Genomic DNA, 26,924 nt, shown 5'->3' with positions numbered 1-26,924 from the left:
TTTAATTTGCACCCAAAACAGAAAACTTAGTTTTTACTGCTATAATCTAAGGCTATAATATTATATTTTTTATTTTCATTGCTGCCTCTGTGTGAAAATAATCAGCAATTTTTGATAATGATTTGTAGATTTAAAAGGAACAGTAAGTATGACGCGATTGTTAGAAAAATGATTACTGTTATATAAGCATTGTTGTCCACTTTTACTGTTTTTTTTTTCCTTGAAATAGCCACTAGTAATGAAATAGTCAATTATTATAGTAGATAAATAAGGTATGTTGATAATATTTTTGGTATTTTTAGAGGTGTCATTTATCCCCTTATTTATCCATGTAGCTCCATCTGAATTTATTTATTTTTTCTCCTTTTATTAGAAATTAGGCAAAAAAACGACATTTAGGTAATCAATTTACATTATTCCATAATTCAAAATTAAAAAGAAATTTCCAGAGCCATCTAGATGGAAACACGAAAAAAAATAATCAACTTGAATACCTACTTTAAATTATATTTATAATAACAAAAATGAATTCGCGAACTTCAAGTTTTTCTTCTATATCCGATTTATTCCGTCCTAACAATCCTAAAGGTCTTCGATCTAGGGATCTTAGTAGTACTCGTTTAAATATTTTGAAAAAAGAAATACAAACCGATGCGCATCTTATACCGTTACGTAAGTAAAACTATCTAACTTTTGCAACCGTTTCAGTGATCTTCAAACGTTAAATCATTTCTTTTAATTATAGACGAATTGTATTCTTCACTCGATACTAACCCTGCAGTAGGTTTGACAAGTGAAAGAGCTAAAGAATTATTGGAATATTACGGTCCTAATACCTTAACTCCAGCTTCGCAATATGGATGGACTCGCATGTTATTGAAATCATTATGCACAGGTACTTGATAATTTATATAACCTGATAAAGAATAAGAGAGCTTTTATAACTCTATTTTTTTTTGCGCAGGTTTTTCTATTTTAATTTGGTTGGGAGCAATTTTATGTTTGACTGCATACCTTATCGAAGTATTTACTAAACCACATCCAAGTACTGACAACTTATATTTGGGATGCGTGTTAATTGCAGTCGATGTTATTTGCGGACTGTTTAGCTTTCTGCAAAACTATAAAAGTTCTAAGGCATGGTCTTCAACTTGCTAATAGATATATTATAGTAACATTATTTACCAGACATTGTAACATTATCAAACTAATAACGATTTATCTATAGATAATGAAAACCTTCAATAACATGATACCAATGAATACAAGTTGTATTCGGGATGGAGTCATGAATGTGGACACTCCGGTTCGTGATTTAGTGAAAGGAGATATCATTCATGTCAAGGCTGGTGATGTTATCCCGGCAGATATTCGTATTATCGATAGTAAAGGCTTTAAAGTATGTAAATTAGTATGCAAATCTTCAATTTGACTAGTTTGAGTCCTGCTGAATTAGTATGCTTTAGAAAGTATGGATGGTCTATGTCAATAGATTTAAATAAAAATCGATAGGTGGATAATTCATCATTGACGGGAGAATGCTTAGCTGTTCCACGTAGCAACACAGAAGGTACTCCTAACATACTTGAATCGCAAAATGTGGCATTCTTTTCTGCATTATGTGTGGAGGGATGGGCAAATGGTAAGAAATAAGATAATCAGATGCCAAATTGTAAATCAAAATTAATATCAATTATCCAGGGTTTTTTTTTAGGTGTGGTGATATGTTGTGGAGATTTAACTGCACTAGGTCGTGTTGCGGGTCTTGCTGCGAGATTACAACCAGCCCCGTCTCCTTTGTCGCGGGAAATTCGTCTCCTAATGAGATATATGTCTGTATGGGCGTTGAGCTTAGGTCTCTTTATTGCCAGTGCGTCGCTAGCTCTTGGATACCCGTTTATGCAAACAACTATATTTGTGATAGGCATTGTCGTGGCCAATATTCCAGAAGGTATGTTGATAAAGATTCTTCCTCTTAATTTCCTTACACACTTGGAATATGAAAAATGTTCGACTTGTGCAAAGTAATCTACCTAGATACTTATTACGTTCAAAGTTTGCGGGAGTAACAAGTTATTATATGTTTTGAAGGCTTACAACCAACGGTAACTGCGTCTTTGACATTAACAGCGAAACACATGGTAACAAAAAATTGTCTTGTGAAAAATTTGGAAGCCATGGAAGCTTTAGGTGCTTGTACCACAATATGTTCGGATAAAACTGGTACCCTTACGGAAAATAAAATGCGTGTCCGCCATATTTGGATTGGAAATAAAACTTACACACTCTCGGATTCAGAAATGGGTAGAAAACAATTTATTAAAAATTTAATGCTATTAGTTAAAAATATTCATGAACAACCTAAGTACCTACTGCCTATTTTTACCTTTTTTTTAAAGCCTTCAAAATATTCTCATCAACATTTCTATTCATTGTTTTCAGAACAATTGAAAATAAACCCAGGCAAGTGTGTTAGTCGCGGCTTCGCCCGCGTAGTCTAAAACTTGAATAACAAATTTAATACTAAAAAGACTGAAACTTTCCTCGATAGCCACGCTGTATAATTTATATGGAATAACGTAAAAAATGATATAAAAGTAATTTTGAATTGAAAATTAAAATCTTGTTACAAAAAAATTAAATAAATTTTCAGCTTTCCACAGTTTAAAAGTCTGTGGCGCGCTTTGCAGTAACGCTACGATAAATGGGAACGGGTATATTCAGGGCGATGCTTCAGAAAAAGCTATATTAAATTTCTTGTCCCAGTGCGATAACCCAGTTTCCATTAGAAAGGACTTTCCAAAACTTACGGAAATTCCTTTTAACTCAGTAAATAAATATCAAGTAAGATTCATCACAATTCTTTAATATGCCGATAATTTTAGAAAACAAAATTAAGAGTAACTAACTTCAAGAAATGTTTCTAGTTCTACTTAGTTTATAATGATTGTTACCTCCAACCCGAGATGAAAATTTGTTTAAAAGAAATAAACAATTTTTATTTTTTATTGTAAATCATTGAAACTTTCAGATCAGTATTCATTTAAATAAATCAACATCAACATGTGTTCTGGTAATGAAAGGAGCGCCTGAAGTCATATTAGCTCGAAGCTCTACTATCGCTTTCGACAACAAAACCATTGAAACTACTCCAGAAATAAAGGAAGTCATTGATAATGCTATTGAAGAAATGGCAAACACGGGTATTAACAATGTTGAAATTAAAATATTCATATAATTAACCAATCTACCGAAAACACACGAATCAACTTTTTATTAAAGTACATAATATTTGTGCCAGGTGAACGTATCTTAGCATTTGCTGATCTGCACCTAGATCCTAAAGAATATCCAACGGGATATGAATTCGATGCTGAAGATATTAACTTCCCAGTTGAAAATCTTCGTTTTATTGGTTTAATGGGTCTCATCGATCCACCGAGAGAAGAGGTACCTAATCAGCTCAACTTTTGGGTAGTAATACTAATAGTCCAGATATTATATTCATTTATCATTAATATTTAATTACGTATGTAATATTTAGAATATAAATTATAAGCAGTAAGCACAATTACAAATGAGTTCATTGGAAAGGCCTTCCTTCAATTAAGAATTTATTTCAGGCCTTTCCAATGAACTTCGACTACGTAGGCGCGAATTAATTATATCATTCATAAAAGAAAGTGGTATTAAAATATAATTATTGGCTCAGATTATGTGGAGAACGTAATTTCTTTTTGATAAATCCTTTCCTTGCCTTTTCAACGTAATTGATATATATTTGTCAGTACGTAATTTTACAAGTTTTTGGCGTAGTGTTGCAGTTACATGCGAAAGCTTCCCCCACTATGCTTAAAAGTTGTCAAATTACGTCCCGGCAACTGTAGCGTTGGTGATTTTTCAATGTAGCAAAGTATGTATATTAAATTATTAGGTACAATCAGCGATAGAAAGAGTTCGTGCAGCTGGGGTCCGCGTGATAATGGTAACCGGAGACCACCCAGCCACTGCCCGTGCAGTGGCCCTCGAAGTTGGGATAGCCACATCACCGAAATGCCACGTGGTCACTGGCTCTGAATTACGCAATATGACCCCGGATCTTCTGTTTCTTACTTTGGAAAAGCATTATGAAATAGGTTAGAAAGGAAGAAGAAGAAATTAATAATGTTGATTTAGTTCCATTTTAGAAATAACATTTCCAATGGAATATGTTTCTCCTAAGTTAAAAAAAAGCGCTCTAGCATGCACATACATTATAATGGAACAACTTACTTTTACTCATCTATTGCATTCATTACCTAGTATTCGCGCGTACTTCGCCCACACAAAAGCTTCAAATCGTAGAAGCGTGTCAGAGGCAAGGCAGCGTGGTAGCTGTTACAGGCGATGGTGTTAATGATGCTCCTGCACTCAGACGGGCCGATATTGGTATATCCATGGGCATCACTGGATCACAGGTTTAAATTTTAAATATATTATGTATGTATTGCCAGATAAACTGTACGTATTTGGAAGCGAAACCTATCACTTACCTTATAGTGGTATGAGTGGTAAGTAAGTAATTACCTTATATTTAACCAAGCACATTTAAAATACGTTTTTACGAAAGAACATTCTTAAGGTAGCTAGCACGTATAACCTACGAAGAAGTACGAGGTGTACTTGTATAAACTAGGTCAGATTCCATAATATTATAACATCGAAAATTGAGAAATTTAATGAAATTAGTATGTAGCTATTCGCCGTTATTTTATATTGAATAGGAAATGCAATGTTAGTGATACAATATAGAGGCTGAAATTCAGTCATGTTGCAGGTATCAAAACAAACTGCTGATATTATTTTGATGGACGATAACTTTGCCACAATCGTAACAGGCATCGAGGAAGGACGAAAGATTTTCGATAATTTAAAGAAATCAGTTTGCTACATCCTTATATCCAACGTACCGGAAATAATACCAGTCTTGATGTTCATTCTATTTTCAATACCATTACCACTAGGTAAAAATAAATTTTATTTCTAATGCTCGTTTAATATATAGCTATAGTTAATTTATGTATTACATTAAATAGAAGTTGCACGCGATAAAACTATATAACAGAACTCATTTAAGGTGTTATGACGATACTTTGTGTCGACCTGGGTACTGACATGTGGCCCGCGGTTGCCCTGGCCCACGAGCGAGCCGAGCAAGATGTGATGGCGCGGCCTCCTAGACACTGCGACCCTTTAGTATCCTGCTCTATGATCCGATTAGTGTATGGACACTTGGGCCTCGTTGAATTCGCAGCTGGCATGTTCGCGTACTTTATAGTGATGGCTGAGCATGGATTTTATCCTTACCAGCTATTCGGTAATAATATGTCATGCGAAACTAATGTTCATTTATGCACCGTAGACCTTTCACCTCTTATTCATTAGAGCAACTAGGTATTTCGAATATGTACTAAGTACCTACGACCGTTTCAGACTAGGTAAATTGTTATTTTGTTAATTATACTTACTACCTATTGATTAAAATTTTTAATCACCTTGGTTAGGTATTAGGTGTGTAGTCTTTATAATTAAACTCATAAAAGTACTCGTATATCTATACTAAGTACCTATAGGCTATACCTATCTACGTTACTAATTTTATGTCCTAAAAAGTAAAAATGCATGAGCAATGAGCATGCTTCGTTGGTACCTTAAAGAATTAACATTTAATAGAATAATGGTAATATTTTATTCAACCAAACTATTACAACAGGAATAAGGCAAAAATGGGATAATGAGGCCGTCAGTGACGTGCAAGATTCGCTCGGACAGGAGTGGACGTATCCAGAGCGGAAAGAATTAGAACGCGCTTGCCAAGCGGCGTATTTCGTAGCGATTGTTATAACACAAATGACGAATGGAATTATTTGTAAAACAAGATTCAATTCCATTTTTTACGTAGGTGAGTATATAAAGCAAAAACAGCATATTATATACTGACTATATTCGAAAGAGTAACAATATCTTTTTCCATAGGTATGAAGAATAAAGCTCTTAACTTCGGATTAGTTTTTGAACTTATTCTTGCGTGTGTAGTATGCTACGTCCCGGGAGTCAATACCTTCTTTCGCGCTTATCCTCTACGACTCAAATGGTATGATAATATTTTTAGATAAAAAGTAGAAATATAGTAGTTAGGTACCTATTTAACTAGTCATTTATTTATCTATATACATGTAAGAAACTTTATTTTGCAGGTGGTTCCTAGCCCTCCCTTTTTCTTTATTGATGTTTATATTTGACGAATTCAGAAAATATTGCATACGTAGAGAAAAGTTTTCCGGTTGGTTTAATAAGCTTACATTTTACTAGTTTGATTAATATGATTAGGTTTAAAATAAATACTTATATTCTTCATGGTGTTGTAACCATTTCTTAATAATGAAAATAATATGTTTCTTAATTTAAAATTTTAAATAAAATACGTGTTAAAATAAAAACATCCAATAAATATAAAGAAATTTAATCACTCCATAACAACAAAGATATTTGCACTAAAAGTATTGCACATCTAAAAAAAAATGTCGAAATTTATAAAATTAGTTATGTATAATTAAGTAACTTATAATGAGCAAAGTATATCTAATAAAATTAACAATATAGGAAGTACAGAATCCTACAACAATTCTACTTTGTTGGATATTTATATAATATTTGATTAAGGCACGGATCAATCAAAATATTAAGATTAATTATTATTCTTTTAATTAATACTAAAGAAAAAATAGATTTAAATAATAATAAAACATACTTTTTCTCACTTACAAAAAAGAGCGAAAGGCAACACAAAATGGAGATTTTTATTGCATGACAAATAATCTACTATCACAATGGTTTCTACACTATATAATTATCTCATTTATTAATTTGAACATCTCACTATACTATAATTTTTTGTCATTTATACATTAAAGAACTGGTAACCAGAGTAAAAGAAACGAACTAAATAAAAAAACACAACCTAAAAATTTGTGAACTACATTGTACGTACATTATTACCGGTCATTAAAAGTTGATAAACAAATTGTGCTATTGTAAACTAATTATTACGATGTGCTTGTAATTTACATTATATATCACAATTTTTTTGCACACCTAAAAATTGATATTTTTTGTTGACAAATTATGACTATCTAGGTTTATCTAGGTATTTTTACAACTTTTAATGACACGTTACCGTTATAAAAAATAGAGGCAAGTTTTATATAAAGTTCAGAGCGTAATCTAATACAAAAAATAAGTCAATCAATTAAGTATCAGGAAATAAGTACAACAAGAATTTCGAATTCAGACTTAACTAAGTATGTATAATATTATGTACCTACTTATTTAAAAATATTTAATATTGATATTACTTATAACTATGTATATGATAAATCTTTATTTATAATAATATGAAAAAGGTCATCTCTAAAACGTTAAAAACTTATTATGTAAACATTAAATAAATTCATTAAGCTAAATTATTATGTCATAATAATTATAAATATTATTTTCTGGTTGCTGCAGTATGGTCAGATAATTTTTAAGTATTTCTTGGATTAAGAACTAAGTTACATTGAGCCACGACGCTTATACTATACTTGAGTCAGTAAATTTAAAATTACAATAAGTTATTATACTCTCAATGGCCTCTATGTTTGGCATTAGTGGGTTTTCATTTTTTAGTATTAAGCTATATTCTATATCGTTGATTAGCGCCAAGATTTAGTGCGCAATCTAATATTTTATTCGTGCTCATCGTATTGTTTTATGCTGCAGCCACACTATGCTCCTCGCGCTGCCGTTATTCGCCGCGACATTGCCCTCTCTGGCCACACACTGCTCTACTCGCGCAATAATCGCGACGCTCCTGACTTGTCATTTGCCTTGTCTCACACAATGGACGTTGAAACAATGGCAGCGTGCGCGCTATGCATTTTTAGTATACTTAGCTAATAATAATATAATTATATAGGTAGTAAAATTAAATATACATCGTCGTCGTCGTGCTCAAACATAAAAAACATTAACACTTTTTCATAAGACCATTCCATGCTTGGCGACTCATGTCGATTTACAATTTTTCATACGTGTGCGTCTTGCGCGAGCGCTCGATGTGAATTAAGAAGTGTGATCGCGTGATTATGTGGCCAGTCATTCGCACTCGTATTGCCGGTCCTTTGACTCGCGCGCAAAACCGACAAAATAGGGAGCAGTGAGCAGGACGATGAGCACGACGGATGACGTGACGAGGCATGACGAGTAACGTGGCCACACTATGTCTCTGCCTACTTTCCTCGTTACTTCTCATACCAGTTACCACTCGTCGAGTGTGTGTCCGCGCAGTTAAACGTTATTATTTTTTCTAAAGACAGTTTAGTATTAGCAACGCAACGTTTACACAGCCAAATCATTAAAAATGATAATATAATTTGAACCATTATAGGTATTTTTTTTTTCACTCACTGAAGTTCTAATAAATAGTAATAAGAATACATTTATATATCTTTGTAAATAATTTGAGATATAAATATTACTTTATGATTAATAATTCATTTTGTATATAATACGGTATCAGTGTGCTCTCAGACCAAATTCTCATCGGATCTACAGATAATTTACAAAAAAAATATACCCTACATTATCTCAAAACAATTTTTATCTAATACCATGTCTATCAAACTATTTGCACGGTAGTACCTAATGAAGAATATTATGTTTTAAATTGTCAGTTGAGCCTACAAAAAGTTATTCTTTATCACGATTATACGAATTCAATACTTACCAATTAATTTACTTTAAGGGATCTGTGTCATTAGTTTGTAAATGCCATATTGTTCAAAAATTTAACTAACAATAGGGTAGATTAATTACGGATTTGTTAAAAATAAATCAGGTGCTCCGAAGTCTGGCAGCTATATGTGCGTGAATGGCCGGCGCGCTTCGCATGTCGGCTATTGAATGTCGAGCTTTTATTAATGCTTCTTGACGACACTCTTCATCTTGTAGCAAACAATCTATTATTTTAGCTACAATTGTCGATGGTGGAACATGAGGATTCCCTGCAATTAATTAAGAAAGAAATAGAAATACATATATTTAAAGAATAAGAATATATAACATAATATATTCAAAAATAATGTCAAACCGTTGTATGCTAGTATCAAAAGTATTTGATTGAAATTGGCAATGAAATTGATAAAATTTGAAGATTTCATTAAAATAAACAGCAGGAATCGAAAAACATTCACCAGTTGAAGTCGAATCTCTTTTCTCTGAGGATATTTTTGTATGAAAAATCCTTTTTTTTTTTTTAGCATTCGGTTTAAGTATTCAAAAATGTTAATCAATAACATACTGCTGTTTTTTTTTGCCACAAATACCAATATTTAAAAAATAAGGCAAGTGATGAAGTAATTCACATGATAAATATGTTCTATCTCATTTTCATTTTGTTGTTTCCTTAACACAGGATGATTCATCATTATTTATTATTATTAAATTAATATTATCAGTATGTATGCTACACAATTAATTGCCAATGATTAACTATTTCCGCTTATATCCATATATTATTACGACTAGGTTAATGTTGTAATATTAATGGAAAAAAATTGATTTGTATTTTATCGATTGATAGATTGATATACCCCCAAATTTGATAAAAAATTATTATAATATTCTATTATGGAAACAAATAACAAAATACTTACTGTACTGCAATCTGCGGAACCTGGTATGAGATGTGATAGTTAGATGCTACTGGTTTCATAAACCGACACACTGGAGTGCAGTGCTCTGTTAGTAATTTTGTTAGTATTATTAGTGAACACATTGTTGTTATATTAAAAAGCCTTCCCTGTTTGTTAAAATAATGACCAGAATATTAGTAAATATAACACATTATAATTATACCTAGTATTATCATGATGAATACAAAATCATAGCTTTGTATAATTGACACAATATGTTGAAATTGAGTAGAAATAAAACGGAATATTTCTTTTCACTTTTTTCTTTTTAATTGTAATTACTTATTACCATGATAAATGTTATGTTGATGATGATCAATATCATTAATAGTAACTGAATAATATTTTCCCGTACATAAAAATTAAGTATGTTTTTCATTTACAGTTATACAGTTTACAGTACATTTATACAGTTGTAACTGTTACAATTGTAAATGAAAAACAAATTATGTAAGCATTTGGTTAGTATTTATAAATAGGATTATAAAGACAAAACACCAGAAATATATTTTAATGTAAATAATGTTCCAAGCCCAGGAGGATAAATTTAGTAATTATTATTTTTTTTATATGAAATAACCCGAACATAAAATATGTCAAACAGTACATACCAGTTAATCCTCTGTAGCCAAACACTCCACAATCATGCATTTTCATGGAGTGCTGTTCGTTTTTAATAAATTGCTCAGTACTTATTCCTTGCAACTGTAAGTAAAACATAATATTAACTATAGAACTCATCACAATAATAAAAAAATTGTATTTGAGTATTGATAATAATTACAGTAGAATCCTTTTAGTATGACTCCGGTTATATTGCTTATTATGACGTATTACACAGCAAAGTTTGGTTTTCATATAAAATTCTTTATAAAGTCGGATAAAATGACCTTTTTTATAGTGACATATTGTTTATTGTGACTAATTTTTAATGAATTGTCCGGTTATACTGACCAAAATGAATTCTAAAACTTTCAACACTAATTTCTGTTTGGGAAAATTGTGATATCGGACAACAATTTTTTTTTGTTTGTTTTAAGTTTCAATGTGTAGGCATCTCTATTTTGTTTCTCTGTATTAAATACTAATAAAAACAGGAGAAAAATAAGAATTGTTTTATGGTACTTATATGAAATGTTAAACTCACCTTTGATGGCACTAAAAATCTGTCAGGTATTCTCTGAAGTTTTTGTTGCTTCTCACTTGGTCCAAAGCCCAATGCTAATAAAACAGACTCGGCATCAACTTTTCTTGCTCCCAGCACATTTAAAACAGAACTGCCACTAGACCCACTGGCATCAGACTGAAGTCATGGAAAATAAAATAAAATCTAAATTACATAGCAGTATTCAGGGCATGATTAATTATCTTTATTATTGATTTATTTAAGTTTTTATCAGCAATAACTTTCAATACTCACTTGCAGTGACTGATCTCTTAGTAAAGGATTTTTAATTCTAGGTGAGCAACCTTCAGACTGAATGGAATGATCTCTTTTTAATTTTGTTTTAGAGCTCTGTGATTGGACATTAGTAAGGACTCCACTCTCTAAAGATTTTCTCTTCCATATTTCTTTTGTTTCTGGAACATCCAATGTTTGGTCATCTTGTAAAATATCATTGTTAGCTTCAATGACTGTGTTTTCAGTTATGGTATCTTCAGCCTTGATATCCCCAGAAACTGTTCTTGTATCAACTTCATTTTCATTAGTTCCATTTAAAGTAATTGCAACATTGGATTCAACTTGAGTCTGATCATTGTCAATTGGCAGTGAGTCCAGCCACTGCTGCACTGGGCTGCTACGACGCATGTCGTCAATAACTCCACTGAGCCAACCACGTACTTTCCGTTCTAATATTGAAGAAACTGATTCATTGAAAGTATCTAGAATAATATTTTGTAATGTGAATTTATAACTAGTTTATAATGCAAAATTAAAATTCAATCTGCATTTACTCTGATTAATACCACAGAATTTAAACATAATTTTATTATCATTAGTCTTGGATTATTCTAGGTTAAATAGTTTGCAGGTGTTTCGTTTGTACATTACATACAAATATCATATATTATGATTCCATTATTTATGATCATATACAATATCTACACATTAGAAATGACATGCACAGATGAGAACTATCATAACAAGTTCATTACATGACTTCACTATCACAAATTATCTTCATTTACACCTACATCTCACAAAACAAACATTCAATACACGACTTAGGTACATCTTTTCACGTACGTATTACTTATTAGTCTATGCTACTTTTAAGGGAACAAACCTTGCTTTGGATCCATCCTTTTAATATAAAAGGCTGCATGCAATAAAGGATTTGTTAACTGCATGCGAAAATTCTGGGCTTTAATATTTGATTTTAATTGAAGTTGAAGATAAATTGTACTTACCACTTAATTAACAATTTTTTGTACATGTATATGAAATGAAATAAGCAATATTAAACTCTCCTCTTTATTTAATGGAAATATATACATCTACAATTCTTCGAAGAAGTAGTTAAATTAAATTAATATTTATTATGTTTTTTTTTTTATGATGAAGGTTCTATGCTGTTCTATGAATAAAGCAGATTAAAGATTGAAATTCAATTGAATTGAACTTCAACTTACAGACGTCAGTCGTAAGCTGTGAGCTGTCAAGCATCACTGACAAGTGACATATTACATAGAGAATCTATATACATCATACACAGATCTTAATATAAAAAGCACAGCTGTGCACGCCGCGCTGTACACCATGGCGCAAAAAACGGTCCGAGTAAGGCCCCGTTTCCACCTGCAAGTAAACTTCTGCGAGAACTGTCCGACAGTCTGTCTGACAGCAACTTGCACGTCTACTTGCAGGTGGAAACGCGGAATTAGACTTGCAAGTTGCTGTCAGACAGACTGTCGGACATTTATCGCGGAAGTTTTCTTGCAGGTGGAAACGGGGCCTAAGAGCGTTCTTGCCATTAACTTCTCTTTCTGTTTCTAATGAGGTGACCATGGTTTAATAAAATAAGGATCAAATTGCATGAAAAGCGAACAAGTTAATGTCCTGTAAATATTATATTGATGATACGCTACTTAATTTAATGTATATGCAAAAATAAACTAAAACATAATGTATGTATATATGTTACCTTATAAGTGTAAACACCGTAAGTAATAATTTCAGTACATAGCTGAATAATACAGCTTTGATCGTACCTAATGAAACCTTGTCTCTTTAGGTCTCGGTTTTAAATCTTATATAAAATAAAAAATACCGATGAGACGGTGCAATGTCAAACAAAATTCTTGGTCACCCTAACTATCATTTCTGACTGTTCTAGCCGCTCCAAGATAATCAAAATTTCTTACTTTTTCCAGTGAGAAATGTCTTCCCAGTTCAAAATGGAGAAAAAACCATCCACGCGAAGACCGATATCGACCGATATAGTATTAGTATAAATTTAAAAAATGTTATCTAAACACAAAGCGTTTTATGAAGGACTAGCTGTGCTTCGCGGTTTCACCCACATTGCTCCGCTCCTGTTGGTCTTAGCGCAATGATCTCTAATAGTCTATTAAGCCTTACTTGATAAATGCGGTATCTAACACAGAAATAATTTTTCAAATCGGACCAGTAGTTCCTGAGATTAGCGCGTTCAAACAAACAAACTCTTCAGCTTTAATAATATTAAGTATAGATAAATTATTTTACTTTCAAAATTGAAACATAATAAAATTACTAAATAGTTACTATGTAAATAAAACAACTAAATTGACAGTTAGTTATGTGGTGTCGTTTTACTATTTCAAATTGCATAAAAGCATTAATTATATTTAATAAATTTAAAAAAGCGCTACGAGTTTAGATCCTCGTTTTTTGGGAAAATCGTATACTTTATAATATTACTAAGTTTCCACCCGCGGCTTCGCCCGCACAGTCAAAGAAAAACCCGTAGGATTTCCGGAATTGCGTCATTTTCGCGGGATAAAAAGTCTATGTCCTTTCTCGGGTATCAAAATATCTCCATACCAAATTTCATGAAAATTGGTTCAGTAGTTTAGGCGTGATTGAGTAACAGACAGACAGACAGAGTTACTTTCGCATTTTTAATATTAAGTAATAATGGATTCATTAAGTATGAATGTTGAGTAGGTGCTACAGTTACAGATATGAAGTATATTGTAGTTTCGCTAAAATTCGTACTTATTACCTATTCATATTATGTATTTTGTTTTTTACTTTTTTACGTGATTTGTCTATGATTATAATATGTTAATATGTTCTTATGTTTTTAGGCGTTAATGAAAAAAAAAATAATTAGTTATTTTATTTGTCATGAACTGGTATACAATTCTTAGCTATTAATAAATATTTATTCTTCTGAAAAGACCTTATTCATTCGTGAATTAGAAAGAAAAGACAGAATTATAAATAAAGAATATTTATTTTTTTCTATAAACACTTTATTCCGTTTTTAATATCTTCATTGGCTCACGTCATATAAATCCGAATCGCATTGGGCTTTCGTCAACGAAGTCGTGTGCATGGATGGAGAAGAGTTTAGCGATCGGACCGCGTTCCGACACCGAGACGAAGCGCCCAGCGCGTACGGCTCCTTAGCTAAACAATTTGTGCTTCGAGGTCAGGTAAAGATTACTTTAATCGCTAAATCACATTTGGACACTAATATACATATTTTATAACTACGTTCAACAAATGTCAATATTGAGCAGTACGAGGAGGGCCGCGGAAGCGCGCGGCTCGGAGCCTGCGTCACGCAGGCCCATACACGCAGTCACCACGGCGAACTCCAGGAGATTCTTCGCCCGGTAAAACGGCTGCACGTCGCCATTGATCACGCACACGCTCTACATCTTGCATAACGCGTACAACATTCATACCAGCAAGTTTACGCACGTCATCTTCACTCCAGTCTGGATCTCGCAATAATTCTGCGAGCAAATGAGGATATCGTGAAACATCTTCTAACCCTTCGGGAGGTGCATCAATACCATCATATCCTGCACCCAATCCTACATGCTCTACACCAGCTACTCGACGAACATGGTTTATGTGAGCTACTACGTCTTCCACAGTAGCGCGTTCTCCACACGTTACGAGCTTAGCATAAAAATTAATCATAACGACACCTCCATTTGCAGCAATCATGCGTAACAGGTCATCAGGAACATTACGGGATGAGTTACATATTGCTGCTGCACCTGAATGTGAAAAAACGACCGGAGCTTGAGTGGTTTCTAGAGCATCTCTCGCTGTTTCTTCTCCTGCATGTGACAGATCCACTATCATCCCTAGACGATTCATTTCACGCACCACGGCGCGTCCGAACTCTGTGAGTCCACCAGAAGTGCCAGCGGCACGCGCCCATCGCGTATCACACGTATGAGTAACCGTAAGATATCGAGCACCCAACTGATAAAATGCGCGCAGCACCGCAAGTGAATCTCCCAGGGCATGACCACCTTCAACTCCAATCAGTGAAGCTATCCGACCATCACGGTGGGCCTCTAATAGTTCTGCGGCATCGGTAACCAATGCAAGATGGGCTGCGTTCATATCCACTATTCTTTTAATGACATCCATCTGTTCTAGGGCTAGTTGTACCGCATCTTTGTCTCGCGCACCACAAGGGACATATGCTGACCAGAATTGCGCACCGACTTGACCGAGTCGTAGCCGTGGTATATCAGTGTGCGACCAGCGCGAACGAGCCCACGGCTCAAGGCCTTCCAAGCCGGCACTTAAATTAAAATCTCCTATTTTATTATGTAAGAATTTTCTAACGTTCCAAGCCAAATCGTTATGGCCATCGATTAATGGAAAATCACGTAACATCCGCCTTATAGTAGTTAGTCGCTGCTCGGGCGTCGCGCGACCACCACCACCAAGAGCGAGTGGCAACGCAAGGGCGGCGCCAAGACCGGCCAACACGACGAGCCCAGCAAGGGCAATTCTCCATCTTGGCCGCCTCGGCGTTGGCTTTTCGTCAGAGCTTCCTGATACGGAAGCTGAGAGTGAATCCGGTGCCCAACGCCCGCAACGTTCTGCTACATCTGGTATGGAACCAGGAAACGTCATGCCTTCTGGTACCGCCGCCTATAAAAAAAAGACAAGCAATATAAATAATTGTCACTATTATTTATAAACTAGTTTCACGTCTCGGCTACGCCCAGATATTACTTTTTTGTGAGTTTTTTTATATTATTTTAGTCTTATTGTGCTAATCTAAATGGAGAGAAATCCAACATAGTCCAAAATCCGTTCAACCATTCTTATGTATTTATATAAGTAGTAAGTACTGTAAACTCTAACTAACTACGCCAGGGTTACCATGTTTAGTTTTTCAAACGTTTAACAGTTAGATTAGGTAAATATTATCCAAATATCTAAAATCTGTTAAGTAGTTCTTTAGTTATAAGTGGTGTAGCTTAGGTACACGAGTTTCTATTACATAAAAGTGCATGTTACTGTAAAGGTTCGGAAATTACGGTAAATCCTAACTCCTAAGATTTTCGAATAAAACCTAATATTTAATTTACTCTAAAAGGTAAAATTCCGAACAGGTTCTGTGATCTTCGTTTAAGTATTACGAACAATTAACACGATTCATTTAGTAAAATCTTAGGATTTACTCTGGTATATTAGGTATATTATGTTCTGTGGGATTTACTTCTAACGCATTTAGGCAACGGTTAATATAAACCGAATTCTATTGGCAGAAATATTATTTTTATAGCACTAGCAGATTCTTAAAACAAATATTGCTATTAATATCATGTAAGGTAGTTATGCCAAAACTTATTTATGTGTAAATCACTGTGTGTCAGTTTTTTTGATATGGTAGGCATTAATTATTAATTACTAGATACTTAATAAACCTTCTGCTAAGAGTGATGTTCAAACAAAAAAAAAACTGCTGAAATAAAAACGCACAAACAACACATATTATATAGGCTAAGAACGACACAAAGGGTATTTCAATTGTGACCGACATTTTCAGAATGCTGTACAGATACAATATCTACCATACGATACGCATACCTCATTCGCTCATTATCATTCCATTGATTGTTACTTGTTTATAGATTTATCTAAAGGTATAACTAATGAATTCTGATTTCTGACATATCCAAGTCATTATCTAACTTGTTAATTAACCTAGTTGTGGATGGCACTGTATAACAATTAACACTATAGGTTATTGTGATAAATCTACAATATAATAAATCTGTAGAAGGGTCAATTCTGTACATTGAAAATATTGAAAAAATAAATAGCAGGGGGTGTTACTGGATCGGTACCAAACCCAAATATGTAATTAAAAAAATTTTTGTCTGTCTTGTATGTGAAGACATCACGTGAAAACTAACGGTTCGATTTCGATGAAACTTGGTATAAATATACCTTATTATCCTGGGCGTAAAATAGGATACTTTTTATCCTGTAAAAATACGTAGAAAAAAAAATAATCTTAATTTTTCACTTTTATCCATAGACGTTGTTCTGTAGAACCGCGAACACACGTTGCGTATTATTATAGGCCTAGCCCAAGAAGCTTATATCTATAAACACTGGAGATTTCGGTATGAACATTGACGTGCAACAAGAAAATATTGCCCAGTTCATGTTTTTTATCACTTTCACACCTAACTTGGTATTGCCACTGTTAATACGAAGTTTTCCCAAGGCTACTATGTATGCTGTAATATTCTGTGCAAAAGGTTAGTTTTTGTACATGAGTTTGTTGATAAATTGCCAACAACGTCATTCAGAAGCATTGTTGGATGAGACAATTATTATTTATGCTAAATAAACTAAGTATCTGAACCAATTATTAAAAAGCGATACTCCCTGATTATGGGTAGTCACCATAATAAAATTGTAGCAACTCTCACTTTGTCAATATGGCATGTGTGTCAAAAAAATTGCGTCGCTTCGAATATTTAAGTTAATATTGTTGCTTATTTAATGAATATTTTCCGAATATAAAGAATGCATTGTATTGTGCAAAATTGCAGAAGTGTTTGGACACCAAATTCTGGCATAGAATTTCACAGGCAAGTGTATATTTACGTTATTTACAATATTCCTCAATACTCCTGCATTTACCTATTTAGAATCATTTCAATGGCAAAAATTGTCTAATTTAGCATCATTTTAGTAAGCAGTCATGTTAAATTTGTTATTTCCCTAATACTTTATCATTTTTCAACAAGTTTTCAATAAACAGATTTAACAAGTAAGGTAACCATGATGACGAGTTTTTATGGATAGCGAAGAGAATATATTGTAATAACAATATTATGATGAAAATTTAGAACACCATTTTAAAGATTGTTACTAGTAATGAAACAACACATGACATCGGTATTTCACTCACATGTAGTTATAAGATTGTTCGTTTTTACATTGAAATTTATACTTTTTTAACTTACCTCATATTTTTTTGTTTTACGTATTTCAGCTTTCCAAAAAGTAAAATAAAAAGAAATATATGTGCCCATCAAGGTTACTGAGGATTACGACCCAGAAAAAAATACCTTTTGAAAAATAAACTTTGTAAAGTTAGCTGAAATTTGTGCAAGGCTGCTTTATACAGTTTTTCTTTGATGATTCTGGCTTGAAATTGACCCGTCGAAGCAACGCGTTTAAAAAGAAGATCTGAGTAGCTAACAATTTGGTAAACAGCATCTGATGCAAAACACAACTTTCCTCTATTTACAAAGGATGTTAATGCTATATATCGGTTCATATCCAAGCTTTGTAGCCAAAAGTTATTTATAACTATCATTCTATACCAATTAAAATTGTATGTACCTACCTATAAAGTATGACCATAATATTATAATATAAATACTGTTAAAAATATATGTCGTTATTATTTATAGACCATGATTTTTAGTTTTTTCTATTTTGAAAAATCCTGAATTTACAAACCAGCGTGGTCACTCGACAGAAAGAGACAAATAACATGACTGACGTCATTGAATGTCATAGTTTCTTGTTTCAAGTTAATGGTCATAGTGCAATCTCCAGTGTATTAGAGGATATAAGCTTCTTGGCCTAGCCGTATTTGGGTCCAATAGATATTTTGATGTCATTGTCAGAGTAACTCAAAATGGAGAAATCAACCATCCACGCGAAGACCGACATCCGCGCGGACGGAGTCGCGGGCGGAAGCTAGTTATGGTTAAAGGAACGATAAATTTAATTAACAAATGCACAAATACTATTAAATTTATTTTCCCATCTTTAAAAACACTTATAGGTATAACGAAATATTCTACTTTAATTAATGCCATTTAAATATTCTAAACACAAACCGCAGAACACTTCAACACTACAATTTACAATTATTGTAGGTAATGCATGGTTGAGGTTGTTGCCCATGCTTTGTTTACATCGTAGCGTAAAATTAATAATTATATCGAGTTATTGACGATTTATAAACGCTACTATTTTTGCTCAGGAATTTACCTTTTTGCCTTCTGATGTCTCTTAGTAAAGAGAAACATTTTATTAAGATTACTATTTTTTTTTTTAAGTTATAGGAAGGCAAACGAGCGGACGTACCGCTTGGTGGTAAGCAAGGCAACAACCATAACAGGAGTTATGGTTGTTGCCTACCAGAATAGGATAAGGGGGAAGACGGAATTAAATAGGTATAAAGCGAAAGCTATACGTGGATTGGGAAGCGACGGGAATTTATTGGCCAAGAACCCCGATACGTTTTTTTTTCTTAAAATTCTCCAGATCATAGCTCTTAGGGAACACAGCAGGTGGCAGACTATGCCGGAGCTTACAGGTCCGTGGAAAAAAAGTGCAAGTGAAACGCACTGTGGTGCTCAGCCAGCCATCTAGGTGGTGAGGGTGGTAAATATTTTTATGACGGGTTGTGCGATGGTGGAATTGGGCGGCAGGAATAAGATTGAACAGCTCTTCAGAACACTCCCCATTATATTGCGAAAAACTATCAAAAATTAGCCTTTTACACATTGTTCTTTGTCACGTAACAACTTACAACAGATCAACAGACTGTCTTGATTGTTTTGTTTTTCATATGGGGATGGAGAGTAACATTATCTAAGGATATTTTTTATCGAAGCGGGATCTTACACTATTTATTAGACAATTAAACAAATAATAATATGTTGTATAATTTTCTGGAGATAGTACCTAATAGTTTTTTATTTCTCATCAAAATTCGTGACTCAATTATTTAAATCATATTTGGCACCTTTATTACAATATGCATATATTGTGATCCAATTGGCGTTGAGAACACAGCAATAGAATTCGACTGCTGCATGTGTAGGTTTCAACAGAATGACAATAATTTGCCGCATGTTCAATTATGCAAGGGGAACACATAATATGGGGAGGTTCTAGGGGGACCTGAATAGCCTCTGACCCATTTACAGAGAGTACTGGCGTGAATGCCTCCCTCAAACCGGGATTTCAAGGGAGTAAACATTAAACAAATGTTGTTATTCATTCATAAAGCGTTAAAACTGATTACTTTATGTACACAAATGAAATAAAATAATGCTATAAAATAATCTTAATAATGATATTATGTAGGTAAATATGTAATACCTAATACAAAATAAATACACTATTCCTTTTAATAAAATTGTTTTGTCGTTAAATTTATCATTGGAGAATGAGTAGGTATCTATGCAAATAATAGAATTATATTTATATCTGACTAGCTTCCGCCCACGACTTTGTACGTGCATCCCTGTTTTTTCCCGTTCCCACAAGAATTTCGGGATATCCTTTCTTAGAGGACGCCTACGTTATGACATCTACCAGCATGCCAAATTTCAGCCCGATACGTCCCGTGGTTTGGGCTGTGCGTTGATAGAAAGAAAGAAAGAAAGAAAGTTGATAGATCACTATATCAGTCACCTTTGAGTTTTATATATATAGATTATGCCCATAATATAATAATGTCTTTTTATGAAAGATATTATCTAATAGGAATTATAATTAAATCAACTCACAATATTTTCAATTAAACATATCGTATGATCTTGTTCATTTCTATCTTATTATTTTCGTTTTGTTCTTAGAAAAAAGCCTTTTGTTATGTAGAAAAAATCTTTTAATGAGTCCAGCTGTATGTTTTTCACAATGTTCTACTTTCTGTATGAGACCTTGTGTTATAAACTTTTAAGACTTTTAGTATTTCCAAGAGCTGACAGTGGCGGGCATGAATGTGTTCAGACAAACAATACTAATGTTAGTAAAAAGTAACAACTTGAAGTTAACAGAAACACTGAAATTTTCTGTTAGTTGAATGCTACAATTTATAGTATGTACATAGATTTTTAATACAAAATTGTTGTATGATTTGTATGTGTGATAAAGTACGAAAAAGAAGTCATCCTAAAAAATCTTGGGTCCTCCTAATACCTATTCTCCACAATCCTACCTAATATCATACGAAAGTAAATAAGATATTACATATTATATACTTATACGTTGGCATCTCATCATAATTTATGTAGTTTTATTGAAGTTACCTTAATTTTTTCATCAGAATAAAGATTTAGTTTATCAAAGCAAAACTATGGATGTGTAATGAAAAACTACCTGATGCGAAATACTCCAGATTACATCACACATCCGTGATCTACGTACTACACTCTCCTGAACCTGGCAGCTCTCAATAACTTAGATTCAGATAAAATCCAACCGACAAGCTATATTCAACCCTTTTTAACAAGAGGTCATAGCGGTCAATAGTTTTCCAAGAGTGTACATACCTACAATCTATATATGTACTAGGTTTATTGAGCCAAAGTAAAAATGTATTGGTATATTTAATCACGAAGTACAAAAAATCTATAAAACCTCCTAGAAATAAATAAAATTTTAGGAAGTGAATTTTTGAATATTAATCTCACGCCTAAATTACGAATTACATAAGTACATATATTATTTTTTAGAAGAAAACTGTTTAAAATAATTTAGTATATAAAACTATATCTAATGCTCTATAAAAATACTCTTATAATTTAGGTAATATTAAAAAGGATTGTGAGGGTATTTAATCAAATTTATTTTATTTAAATAACACTTTCTTCTTTACCATGTCCTTCTTGCCCTATTTAAAAAGTAAAAAGGCTAAATAAACTCTCTAGTAGCATTAAAAGTCCTCAAACTTGAATGAAATAAGAGAAACAGAAACTACCTGGAAAATGCTAGTTTCTCTATTCAACACTCGCTTTCAACATTTCGTCGAGAACGTTTGTTAAAAGCTACAGTTGGTAAACGAGAACCTATAGGTAAGCATGGATACTTTTTTTTACAAACAAACATTAAAATTATGTAAAACCGAATTTTATGATCCTGTTATTTAATATACTTTATATATTTTATATTCACCTAAAAGTTCGTTGAAGGATAGGTCACACTTGTTAATTAAGTTATGTTTAGAAAATTAACAAGAGCGTAGGCGGATTTAATGGATTCATTTAAAGCAACACCGGGTGGTTCAGCTTATGTAGTCTGCACTCTGCACTGTATAGTGTATACCCCAGCGACCGGCATAATGTCGCGTGAAATTTGCGCCCCCATTGTTACCTCGGAACTAACCATCCGAAAGCATCACTCTTTTATAGAACGCGGAGACCTGAATGTTCTTTCAACCGAGTCTGGTTTAATGAACGCAGGGCGTAATTGTAATCAATCTACTATTCAGAGATTTTGCGGATCCTGTCAACATTGGGCGTAACATAAGAATACTTCTCACATTTATTTTTATACAAAGCAAACTCAAATAACGATGTAATGAAATTATTGTTTCGCTAGTCGCTACCTACAGGCTACATTCACAAAAACTACTTGAACTAGCTATGAAAAAGAAATTCTGATTGTTAACTTTACTGATTTTTAAATCTTCGTGATGTTATTTATATCATAAATAGAGGTAGGTCTGGAAAGTATATACCAGCCAATTTACAACGATCGTACTTTAGTCATGGAGCTGCCGCTTCTATTTCTACTGAGCAAGCAGCGATTATGCGTCGTAACATTTTTTGAAGTGAGACCCTTTTTGGATGACCGCATTTTAAAACTAGGTCATTCTTTAAAATTAGGCATCAGTCCACCCTTATGAACAAGCTGTTGTATACAAAGATAGAACTAATCAATATTTACGTATAAATAATGGCTACAACTGTAGATAACATGGTAGGATAAGAAGCTTTTAACGGTAGATTACTTTTCTCTTGTACGTGAATATTGTTTACTAGACGGAGTTGTTAGAACAAACACAACTTTGTAAAAGTTATCCTTTATGCTTGGAAATACTGAGGGGAAGTCATGAAAGGCTCTGGAGAATATTTTATTAAGGCAAACTGTGATAACCATCTACCTGCCGTGATTAAGGAGAAGATATCTCAATATTTTACGTCTGTATTCATTTTGAATGGAAGATGTTAGCTTTGCAACTCAATCAGTTATGCAAATTGCTCGAATGAGTTGGTTGGTAATTACGAAAACGCGGTCGCGCTCCGATTTGAAATTCTTTTCACTGATTGTTAATTTATAACAACGAATTGCTCCAATATTGATATTACAAATAAGTAATAAATCTCCGGACGTGTCTCTTTCGTAATGGCCTGATTATTCAACGACTGAATATATACTTAACAATAGAATGCAAACCTATTCAGATTCAGAAATCCGCAAATTGTGCAGTATCAAGACCAACTTCTTTGTTGTTATTTTTTTAACAAAAGACCTTTCCGAACAGAGTATTCTAAAAAAGCTCTACAGAAACATATTATCTTCCTACTTAAATTTATTAATTCAATAATAATACATTATACACTTTGTTAGATCCTCCTACTATGAGCATTTGTTATACGATACTTCATTAAAGATGAGTGTTAGAAACAGGATTATAAACTGGCTATCAACTCATTTTTTATGTCAATTGGATATAATACCTATAAAGTAGCCTAAGAGCTTTACTGAAGTACAGGCTCTTGCCTAGAAGATACCTGTACAGTCTAAAAGCCCTTTGACTTTGAAGGGTTTCAAATTAAACTGATTAATTTACAATATCTACATTTGATTACCTTATTGTAACAGGGTATTAATACCAAAACTGATAGCATAGGTAATAGGTACAAATTTAACATACAATTAAATTTTCAAAATTTCATAATAAACAAACTTCGAACAAGTAAATAGGTACCTACGCAAAACAAAATACTGTCTTAAAAGTTTAGTGTAATCAATATTTTGATAAATAAACATTTTAAGGAAAGTTTTTACAAGATAAAATGTTGATCTTAGTTAGAATCAGGACAATTTATTGGTTTAACTTCGCCCTATCACTACGAAAGAAATCCAATTTATATTTAACCGTTCCGTAAAACTTTTATCACGCTTTGAGACAGATTTGTATAAAAAGTAAAGTAACAACTTTTTAATTGAATGCTGGAAAATTTCTCCGAAATCTAATAATCCATCTTGCATTTTAATTGGCCTTGAAATACCATAATTCCCTTCATCAACCACTACGGAATTAAGTAATTCTTAAATTTTATAGAATATAATATTGTTAGAAGGCATTTTAAGTATTGAAAATTTATAATAATTAGATAGATATTATTTGTCAAAACATTCCCCTATCTTGATTGAATCAAGATAAAAAATAGTATTTTTAAATCTTAATATATATAAATCTCGTGTCACAATGTTTGTACTCAATGGACTCCTAAACCACTTAACCGATTATAATAAAATTCGCACACCATGTGCAGTTCGATCCAACTTGAGAGATAGGATAGTTTAAATCTCAAATCGTTTTAGAGAAAGCGGGCGAAGCCGTGGGCGGTAAGCTAGTTTATTTTATATACTTCCAGTCTAAGTTAAGGCCTAGTCTATATGTAACCATGGGTTTTATGCAAGTAATAGCACAAAATTATTTCTACCTTCGTAAATATAAACTTCATTATTTTTTGGTAATAATATTATACACGCACAAAGCGTTTCTTTAAATTAAAATGTACAAATATCACCTATAATAATAGGGCATATAAAATAATATTTATTTTGTTAATGCCATTATCCATCACTGATTTTTTCCTTGTAACTCTTGATCAACTATTATATTTGATGAAGCTTATTGCTGGTACGGATATTATTTTTTGGCATTCAATCTAATTTATAATGCTTTGATATGTACCTATTGTTTATTCCATTAATAGCTTTTGGTAACAATTAATACTTGTTTTAATGTTTTCTTCGCCGTTACTTTTAGATTGATAGGTAATTATGCTATATAGCGTGTTGATTCGATTAACTTAATTCTCACACATGTGAGAAGTCCTTTATGTCAAGAGCATTTCCACGTATGAATCAAAAAATCCTGTAAAACTTTCAAACATGATAGTCAACAAGGCGTCTTCAACAAAGCATCTGCTTTTAAAATTCATGATCTCTCTGGCGTTCATAGAACCCGTGTGAGTATCTATGCTTCTACACGTCTAGCCGGCCAAGCGAAAATAGTCTTCAGTGTTTGGTGGACGAATTAATTATGAGTCATTCATCAGTCCTTAACCTAATGTGTTGTTAGTGCGCCTTCATTATGTTAAGCAGTCGGTAATGGAATTACTATTACAATATTATCTTTTATTGCCTAATCCATAAACACGATTTATTACATATACATGGCCGAACAAATGTGTGAAACGGGTTTTAGGCCTTCACACATATCTTTTGTGAGTAAATACAAGAAATGTACCGGGTATTTATACGTTTTATTAAAAGATTATTTGAATGAAATTTTCTACCATATTCATAAGAACTAGTATTCGACTACTTAGATATTGAAAGCTAAACTGAATGCGTAAACATTTAAAGTTATAAAGAAAATTGTTATTATAATCAACATAAAAAATTGAAAAGCTTAACACAAAGAGATGGTTAAAGTATATTCATTTAAATTTGATGTCTAGAAATTTGAAAACAAACGAAACAGAAATGCAAATAAAAATACAAGAAAAACAATACTTAAACATGTAATTATTGCTAACATAAATTTACGATAAATTAAATTGATATGTACACAATTTCAAGATAAACGGAAAACAAAACACATCTATGATACACAGTGAATGACATGTGAACACTACAAACAGTGAGGCGTGATAAGGGTCCGCGTATGATTTAGCATGCGACAGGACGCAACTACATACGTGGGCGTGGGGTGAGGTGATCGCACGGCATATACAGGGGTGAGCGGCCGGCGCCACCTGATAGTCCATGTAGTTTCCGTAGCCCATGTGGTCGCAGGTGCAGGCACAGCTCTCGATATGCCGACGAAGCTCGAGCTCTATCTCCCAGGGCGGCTCCATGAGCGCGAGCAGGAGGGCGGGCGCGCGCCGCGGCGTGCCCGCGCCTCCGCGCGCTTCTAACAGAGCCCCAGGCCTTGCGCGGGCCGCACCTGCGCGAAGCCACCTGCCTCCCCGCCCCCCGCACGGCGCCCTCCACCATGCAGCTTGTGGCTCAGCGTAGCAAGGCACCGCTGGCAGCGGCGGCGCGAGGCTCGCATCGGGCCCGGGCCGTTTGGGCCGTGCAGCGGGGAGCCGCGGCGAGCGCAGCTGAGGGCGCGACGGCGCGCATAGCGTAGCGGCCGACTGTCGGCTGAGGAATGCCGCGGCCGTGAGCCCGGCCGTCCGCCCGGGCGACCCGGCCGCGCCGGCGCCCCGAGCTCCACGTGACAACCCGCCCGCCCACCGACCCAGCCTCCATGCCCTGCAACGAGTGCCGGACGAATCTTTCAGATGCACAATCGTTAACTATCAATCTATGGTATGCAGGTGAATACCTAAGATATTCGGCGAAGTCTAACAAAAATAATACAAATATTTCAACTTATTATATTATACTTCTTTATCCTACGACTAAGACTAATTTTTAACGCACGCGAATACATAAAACCAATAAATTTATATTTATGGCCTAATTACCTAAAACCTAAAATTATACAGGTAAACTGCATGTACCACAATATTAATATTTATGTTTTCACCTCCTTTTTAGTTACAGTGAAGTGGTACTTTAAAAATTAAATATCAATTAACTTTTACACCCTTACTACATTTCAT

The 26,924-nt window shown here is 33.7% G+C and overlaps 3 protein-coding genes across 8 annotated transcripts; 1 reads left to right on the top strand and 2 right to left on the bottom strand.

The window, feature by feature from the left end:
• The first annotated feature begins 118 nt into the window (after window positions 1–118).
• On the top strand, window positions 119–6,426 carry LOC123694631 (sodium/potassium-transporting ATPase subunit alpha-B-like). 4 transcript variants are annotated; one of them, XM_045640118.1, is made up of 18 exons: window positions 119–672; window positions 746–895; window positions 965–1,137; window positions 1,229–1,399; window positions 1,513–1,642; window positions 1,715–1,951; window positions 2,092–2,304; window positions 2,443–2,463; window positions 2,654–2,844; window positions 3,032–3,203; window positions 3,302–3,450; window positions 3,935–4,136; window positions 4,303–4,457; window positions 4,817–5,003; window positions 5,117–5,356; window positions 5,753–5,941; window positions 6,016–6,133; window positions 6,237–6,426. In XM_045640118.1, the coding sequence occupies exons 1-18, from the start codon at window positions 525–527 to the stop codon at window positions 6,349–6,351; spliced, it is 2,961 nt and encodes a 986-aa protein (XP_045496074.1). In that variant the 5' UTR covers window positions 119–524; the 3' UTR covers window positions 6,352–6,426. The 4 variants fall into 4 exon arrangements, 3 of the variants coding, with proteins under 3 accessions (XP_045496074.1, XP_045496073.1, XP_045496075.1); XR_006751823.1 differs by having other exon boundaries at window positions 2,092–2,463; window positions 5,753–5,937; window positions 6,237–6,248; XM_045640117.1 differs by having other exon boundaries at window positions 2,092–2,463.
• A 60-nt stretch (window positions 6,427–6,486) lies between these two features.
• LOC123694648 lies at window positions 6,487–12,399 on the bottom strand. Of its 3 annotated transcripts, XM_045640142.1 has the most exons (6): window positions 12,062–12,107; window positions 11,194–11,657; window positions 10,921–11,076; window positions 10,385–10,478; window positions 9,735–9,819; window positions 8,922–9,083 (listed from the first exon to the last, which is right to left on the bottom strand). In XM_045640142.1, exons 1-6 carry the CDS (start codon window positions 12,075–12,077, stop codon window positions 9,047–9,049), a joined length of 852 nt encoding a protein of 283 aa, XP_045496098.1. In that variant the 5' UTR covers window positions 12,078–12,107; the 3' UTR covers window positions 8,922–9,046. The 3 variants fall into 3 exon arrangements, with proteins under 3 accessions (XP_045496099.1, XP_045496097.1, XP_045496098.1); XM_045640143.1 differs by lacking the exons at window positions 9,735–9,819; window positions 12,062–12,107 and adding an exon at window positions 12,186–12,399 and having other exon boundaries at window positions 6,487–9,083; XM_045640141.1 differs by lacking the exon at window positions 9,735–9,819 and having other exon boundaries at window positions 6,487–9,083.
• A 1,826-nt stretch (window positions 12,400–14,225) lies between these two features.
• LOC123694636 (dipeptidase 1-like) lies at window positions 14,226–26,448 on the bottom strand. Its single transcript, XM_045640126.1, has 2 exons — window positions 26,013–26,448; window positions 14,226–15,888 (listed from the first exon to the last, which is right to left on the bottom strand). The coding sequence occupies exons 1-2, from the start codon at window positions 26,169–26,171 to the stop codon at window positions 14,545–14,547; spliced, it is 1,503 nt and encodes a 500-aa protein (XP_045496082.1). The 5' UTR covers window positions 26,172–26,448; the 3' UTR covers window positions 14,226–14,544.
• Between the last annotated feature and the right edge of the window lie 476 nt (window positions 26,449–26,924).

The sequence above is a fragment of the Colias croceus genome, chromosome 9 (assembly GCF_905220415.1).
Source record: "Colias croceus chromosome 9, ilColCroc2.1".
In the NCBI taxonomy this organism is placed as follows: Eukaryota; Metazoa; Arthropoda; class Insecta; order Lepidoptera; family Pieridae; genus Colias; species Colias croceus.
This window is presented reverse-complemented; position numbering and strand designations above follow the sequence as displayed.

Excerpts from the sequence above, each read along its gene's own strand:
- LOC123694631 (XM_045640117.1), top strand. The coding sequence starts at position 525 with ATGAATTCGCGAACTTCAAGTTTTTCTTCTATATCCGATTTATTCCGT. Across the intron at positions 1,138-1,228 it reads AAAACTATAAAAGTTCTAAG|ATAATGAAAACCTTCAATAA; the intron begins GCATGGTCTTCA and ends ATTTATCTATAG. Across the intron at positions 3,451-3,934 it reads TCGATCCACCGAGAGAAGAG|GTACAATCAGCGATAGAAAG; the intron begins GTACCTAATCAG and ends TTAAATTATTAG.
- LOC123694648 (XM_045640141.1), bottom strand. Across the intron at positions 10,479-10,920 it reads GATTTTTAGTGCCATCAAAG|TTGCAAGGAATAAGTACTGA; the intron begins GTGAGTTTAACA and ends TTTTACTTACAG. Across the intron at positions 9,084-10,384 it reads TGGCTACAGAGGATTAACTG|GGAATCCTCATGTTCCACCA; the intron begins GTATGTACTGTT and ends AATTAATTGCAG.
- LOC123694636 (XM_045640126.1), bottom strand. The coding sequence starts at position 26,171 with ATGGAGCCGCCCTGGGAGATAGAGCTCGAGCTTCGTCGGCATATCGAG. Across the intron at positions 15,889-26,012 it reads TCACCTCACCCCACGCCCAC|GCGGCGGTACCAGAAGGCAT; the intron begins GTATGTAGTTGC and ends TTTTTTTTATAG.